Raw genomic sequence first — 6,751 nt, forward strand, 5'->3', positions numbered from 1 at the left:
TTTTCAGGTTAAAGACTTAAGAATATTGTTCTCAACTAATGTACAAAGCTAGATTGGTTGTGAAAGGCCTTGGTCAAAAGAAAGGTATTGACTTTGAAGAGATTTTTTCTCCTGTTGTTAAAATATCTTCTATTCATGTTGCTCTTGGTATTGCTGCTAGCCAGGACTTGGAGGTTGAGTAGTTAGATGTGAAGATAGCTTTTTTTCATGGTGATTTGGAGGAGAAAATTTATATGAAGCAACCAGAAGGTTTCAAAGTCAAAGGTAAAGAGAACTTTATCTGCAAGTTGAGGATGAGCTTGTATGAAGTAAGTTTCAAGACAATGGTATAGAAAGTTTGATTCATTTATAATAAAAAATAGATACAAAAGAATGACTTCAGATCATTGTGTGTACATCAAATGATTTGGTGAGAATTTTATTATTTTCTTACTTTATGTTGATGACATGCTTATTCTTAGGAAAGATATATTTACAATTGATAGGTTGAAGAAGAAACTAAGTGAGTCTTTTGCAATGAAGGACATGGGGCCAGCAAAGCAAATACTAGGTATGCAGACTTCTCGTGATAGTAAAAATAAGAAAATTTGGTTGTCACAAAAAAAATACATCGAGAAGGTATTGGAGAGATACAAAACTAGTTGTTTCTCCTCTTGCAGGTCACTTCAAATTGTGTTCAGAACAGAGTCCGTCAAGTGATGAGGAGAAGGAGAAAATACAAAAAGTTCCTTATACTTAAGTAGTTAGAAGTTTAATGTATGTAATGGTATGTACGAGGTCGGACATCGCATATGCAGTGGGTGTTACTAGCAGATTTCTTGCAAATCCAAACAAAGAGCACTAGACAAGTAGATTTTTAGATACCTCAGAGGGAGCTCTAAGGCTTGTTTAAGTTTTGGAGGTGGATCACCTGTGTTGATAGGTTACACATATGCAAATATAATAAGAGATATTGATACGAGGAAGTCCACTTCATATTATGTACTTACTTTTACAGGGGGGGTGGTGTCATGGCAATCCAAGTTGCAAAGGTGTATTGCTCTCTCTACCACAGAGACTGAATATATTGCTACTATAGAGATATGCAAAGAAATATTATGGATGAAAGAATTCTTACAAGAATTGGGGCTGAAACAGAAAAACTATGCGGTGCATTATGATAGTCAGAGTGCCATCCATTTGTGTAAGAACACAACTTTTCATTCTAAGTCAAAGCATATAGATGTCAGATCTACAATAGTGTTATCAATCATCTAGTAGTGTTATCATCTCATGTTAGATCATATCTACAGTAGATTCTTATTGTGATTATTTAGGGAGAATTTAGATATTGTGCACAGTGAAGTGATCATTTATCCCAGTTATTCTCTTGTGATTGTTACTAGGGTTTTAGACAAAAGATTGAGATTTGTATATTTATTATTCTTATAGTGGATATCTCTAGTTTGTCTTGTGGTTCTTACCCTTCACTTTGGATGGGTTTTCCACGTAAATCTTGATGTCATATTTGATTATGATTTTTATTTAATTATGTTGCGTGTTTCGACCTGCTAGTATTTGTTCCTATATAAAGTTTATTTCTCCTTATATCCAATTAAAGCTTAGATCATATTTGTGTATTATTTAATGTGATCATATACACATTAAATATGAGGATATAAGAAACTAATTTTTGTGATAGAAAAGAAAGAGAAAAATGTGTTTCTTAATAACTGAAATATGAGTACCCAATGAACTGTTAAAGATAGTCACACGATTTGATTTTATTTTCAGATAATAATAATGCAGTCTATCTCACGAAGAATATTATGGATTTGCATGAGCTCAATTATAACGTATATTGGAAAGAGTTGAACACATGCTGATAAAGAGTAATTAAATGACAAATGTTGCTCCCATGGCATTGCAGGTTCACCAAGCCGCAGCACTATCGCCGTCAGCCTCCTTCTTCTTCTTCTTCTTCTTCTTCTTCTTCTTCAAGGAAATGACAAATAGGTAGTGCTTACTTTTCTGTTGAAGGAGATGCCTGGAGACATTGGCTGCATATATAGAGAATAACTCATCCAGTATGGCATCCCCGAAATGCTCTTCAATCAAGGGTTGAAACGCTGCTCTCACATATCCTGCGACGTTCTTTCCGCTTACTATACTGTCGAATGCAGCGGAATCATCATCCGAGTCATCAAACGGGTCCCAATTAGTCTCAAAGATCTGTGCTTGTTCTAAATCAAACAGGTCTTCCCTATGGATCACTGCCTTTACTTCTTCCATGGAAGGTGCATAATACGGCATATTGAAGGTCACCAGTTTGTCCTCCTCTATGATTCCCTGGACAATAATGTCGCCAAACCATCAAGAGGGTATGAAAGGTTAAAGTGCATTCCCTCCAATTTATTTCTTTGGGATTGTGTTTGCTCACTATTTATTTCTTTACACTTCAACTATGTTCTCTTTCTTGTTTCTGTTAGAGCATGACATGGCCATGCTTCTGACCAGATCGATCCAAGTCCACTAAATTTTTATGACCAACAAAAGGGTGCAATGCTGTTTATTTTCCTCTTTCTTCCCCGTTCTACTACTACTTGTGATGATGTAAATATTTAATTCTCCGCCTCCCTCACATCCTATCATCTGTAATTAACAAGTAATATTGGAGGATGATGGATCTAAACATCTCTCCTGAAATCAAACCATTTGGTTTGATCTTTTTAATTATTTTGTTTTCCTTTTTGTGTTTTACCATATTCAACTTTGCTGTAAGATAAAGTAGAGTAGCCCATGCAATAAACATGAATCTAGGAAGGATATTAACTAGTACGTGAAGAAGAAGACGAAGAAGAGAAAGATACCTGTGATACCAAAGCACTCAGGGCTTCGGCTAACAGGTCGTAAAAGTATCCCACATCTCCCGAGGGTGGATAACTCCCTTTCCTTCCTAGAAATGACAATACCATTCTTGCTCCGTAGCTTAGTTCTGCATGACGGCACCTAAGGAACTCTGAAAAGTCTCTTTGGTGTTGGTCTTGATATGCTTTCACAAATTCCAGTGGGCTTGTCTCTGCAATATAGATGTTCTTATTGTTGAGTAGAACTCCCTGTTCACCTTCAGGAACCTGATATTTTCAGAATTAAAATTAAGTTTGCCTTAGCAAACGAAAGTAACATGTGTTTTGTATGATGTTTCAAGCAGTCTTCCATTTCTTTATGAGGTTAACCATGCATGCTGATGAAGTGAGTTAGCATTTCAGAGAATTTATTTGGCTATTAGTAGTCAATTAACTGTAGCAATCATAGCCACTTTAAAAAAGTAAAGAATGATAAAATAAAATTAAAAAAACAAGTAGAATTCAGATAATAATAATGTAGCAATTGTCATTTATTAAGAGGAAGGCAACCTGAGAGAGCCAGTTGAGACAACAGGAAGCGTTGAAGAAGTGGACACTTTGACAAGGGAAAAGCCTGCCGTAGAAGGAGCCTGGAACTCCCACGACGTAGTATGGCACCAGCAGATTCCCCTTCTCCTCCTCGACCTTCCTCTTGTAATCTCCCAGAGACCGGAAGACGTGATTGAAGTCATTCCCCGGGAGGTCATTCAAGAAGAACAGGATCTCCGGCATCTCCTGGCGTCCCAGGCTCCGCCGTAGCTTGCCAATCACGTCGAGCACCTCGGAGACCACCTCCAAAGTGTTAGGGCCCGAGGAACAACCTAAGTCGACCACCGCCATCCTCTCGGGGAGCAGCGACATGTAAACCCCTCCTATTGCCTCCTCCAGTATTGGCTTCGCCATGTGAAGTACCTTCTCCTGGGACGCAGTTAGCAAACCAGTGATCAGATATGCTGACGCCTACGCAAGTGTAAGTTGTTTAAGTTCATGCAAACAGTTGGGGTGTTCAACACTACCTGAAACTTAGAATTGGAGGCGTAGCTGGTTTCCCCAGCTCCTCCGACCATGTGAAGGATTCCTTCTATCCTCTTGCCCATCTCTCTCTCTCTCTCTCTCCCTTTGAAAACCAAGTTCCGAGCACCATGAGTATAAATAGCCTATAAGAAGGACCACTGTGGTTGCGCAGAAACTGTAACATGCTTCGGAGAATACATAGAAAGCAATAACACCATTTTCTGTGACAATATTAACAAAGTCAAAGGAGATGGAAAATAGTAAATGAATGAACAAAGGTACCACCAAGAAGGTTGTTTGTATGTCACTGTCCGCACTACGTTAAAGGAGATGGTGGCATGGCTGGACGATAGTAAATGAATGCATGGAGGTACCACCAAGACAGCTTCAGAGAAACACATCATCTCCTCGTGTTTCAGCGTGCTCTGCTTCGTCGTTATCAGTCTTCGTTGGCATCTTAATAGCTAGGAAAGAAACGGGAACACGCTCTCATCACTACTTCGCATCCCCTTTAATTTGACCTGTGATGGAAGGTACAGATTGCCCTTCTGTACAGTTTTCTCGAGGGAGGTCGAGAAAACTTTAGCCAAAAAGAAAAATGATAAGATTAATAATAATAAAAATATATCAAAAATTAACGTAATACTATGGTTCGATAACTCTATTAATGCAAGAAATTATTTTTTCTTCAGCTAACCCAAACTCAAAGTCTAAAATCACTTAGCACACTCTCTCACCTAAATCCATTAAACCTTTTTTTCAATCCTCTAGATTTATTAGAGAAAAACCCTTATAAGCATCGTCTCTCTTTCTTACATCAAAATCTTGAGATTAAATATATATTTATAGGAATAAATTTTAATTCTTTAATGATTATTCCTAGTCTCTGATCTAAATTATAATCCTCCTCCATCAAAAAATTCAAATTTAATTAAAACTCATCTCAAGTAGCTAGAATTTAATTAAAACTCCTCCCAAGCAGTGAAAACCTAATTACAACTCCTAAAATATTTTCGACCCTAATAATTCCTACCTTGGTGAGTATTTTTTTACTTTTTGCCTTATATACAAAACTAAACCATTGACTTAAAGAATTACTCACATCTATATTGTTAGTTTGGCAAGTCTCATAATCCCACATCGGGAAAATCAGACTTGTTATTTCCTATTAGAACTATAAATAATGGTTTGAGATTTGAAGTCAAATGCACCACAAGTGTTTATTTTGGGTTTAAGTCCATACTCAGTTAAATAGTTTGGGTTTATAGTTGAGGTTTTTCTTGTTTAATCTTTTTGGGTGTTTTATGGCCTAGGAACATCTTCCTAAGACATTTGTAATAGTCTATTTTATTGTAGTGATTTGCTCCTCTTTTGTTCGTGGATGTAGGTGAAGGTTAATTGACCGAACCATGTAAATCTAGTAACCGAACCATGTAAATCTAGTATTATTATCACTTCTTTTATTCTTCCGCTTTATTGTCTTTGTTGGATTACCAAAATTACCCTTTGGTAAATATCCTGAGGCTAACTCTAACATAAACATATATGAATTGAATTGGTTCATGATCCAACACCAAATTCCAACAAACCTACTAATGAATCGTATATAGCTGCATCAAGTCAATGATACTACTTGATTCAAAAAAGAGACATTCATCTCACTATCTTACTATTACTGGATTTTTTCCCGAATAATTATCTACATCCTAAAAATCATAATTATGATCATTTATTTATTGCAAATAAAACTTATTGTTATATGTATTTATCATCCCCTAACTTATTTTCAGCACTTTGATGTCTTTACTATTTATTTCCATATGATAAAACCCTTGATGCAATCTTTCATTCAACAGGACCATGAAACCCTTAGTACACCAGTAGCTACAACTCCCTACCTACTATTAATAGTAATAATAATAATAATAATAATATGTAATAAAAAAGAAAGCTCTTAAGATTAATAATAAATAAAAATAAAAAAACCCTAAGATTAATATTAAAAAATATATTTAAAAAGTCGACACAAGATTTAGCATTCTTCCACAACCCCCTACCTATGTTCATGGAAAAAAATAATAATAAATTCTTAACTATATGAGAAAAATTAGTACAAGGGATTACTCTCACTTGAGTTAACCCAAACCGAAGCCAAAAACACTTAGTACACTCCCTCACATAAATAAGAAAAATAAATTTCTTAATATTTTCTAGATCCTCTAGAGAGAGACACTCTAAAGTACCTTACCTCTACCTCTCAAATCTTAGGACTCAGTATATATTTATAAGAATAAATCCTGATAACTATACTTCTAGAATCATTAATCCAAATTCTAATCATAATCTATCAAAATATTTAAATTTAAGTAAGATAAATTTATTTGTATAGACTGGTGGGTCAATATTAACACCAAATCATCAGTGATGGAATTGAAATTATTAAATCTTTATCATAATTGGGTCACTATGTGGTGGAGATAGAACTAACAATGATTTAACATCTTATCCTAATAGGATTTATGTCTAACACGTGGATTAACTTGAGGTTTAGAGAAGCAGTTAATCAATTTTGCCCTCTATGTCTGGATTTAGATTCTTAGTTCTCCACATCACATCATGACATTAATCCTTTAAGCTTTTGTGCAATAGTTAAATTGCTCTTCAATTATTGGCTTTCATATTCGGACATGTCTGCACCACAAACAACCGACACCCACAAAGCTAAGTTCCTTTTTCGAGGAGTCACTTTGCATTATTGTGAATGCGTGAATCGTATGTCAAATACTAAATAGTTGCACACCTCATCTCTCACTTTCTAATCCGCCGTTATAGTACAGACCTGATTATCCACT

General features: G+C 35.6%; 1 protein-coding gene across 1 annotated transcript; it reads right to left on the minus strand.

Annotated features, from left to right (window-relative positions):
- Positions 1–1,738: 1,738 nt before the first annotated feature.
- On the minus strand, positions 1,739–4,012 carry LOC135680028 (anthranilate O-methyltransferase 2-like). Its single transcript, XM_065194011.1, has 3 exons — positions 3,396–4,012; positions 2,850–3,113; positions 1,739–2,328 (listed from the first exon to the last, which is right to left on the minus strand). The coding sequence occupies exons 1-3, from the start codon at positions 3,786–3,788 to the stop codon at positions 1,912–1,914; spliced, it is 1,074 nt and encodes a 357-aa protein (XP_065050083.1). The 5' UTR covers positions 3,789–4,012; the 3' UTR covers positions 1,739–1,911.
- Between the last annotated feature and the right edge of the window lie 2,739 nt (positions 4,013–6,751).

The sequence above is a fragment of the Musa acuminata genome, chromosome BXJ1-7, assembly GCF_036884655.1.
Source record: "Musa acuminata AAA Group cultivar baxijiao chromosome BXJ1-7, Cavendish_Baxijiao_AAA, whole genome shotgun sequence".
Taxonomy (NCBI): domain Eukaryota; kingdom Viridiplantae; phylum Streptophyta; class Magnoliopsida; order Zingiberales; family Musaceae; genus Musa; species Musa acuminata.

Coding starts and splice junctions, on each gene's coding strand:
- LOC135680028 (XM_065194011.1), bottom strand. CDS start 3,788: ATGGCGAAGCCAATACTGGAGGAGGCAATAGGAGGGGTTTACATGTCG. Junction 3,114..3,395: donor GTCTCAACTGGCTCTCTCAG/GTTGCCTTCCTC, acceptor TGAAAATATCAG/GTTCCTGAAGGTGAACAGGG. Junction 2,329..2,849: donor TGAGTGCTTTGGTATCACAG/GTATCTTTCTCT, acceptor ATTATTGTCCAG/GGAATCATAGAGGAGGACAA.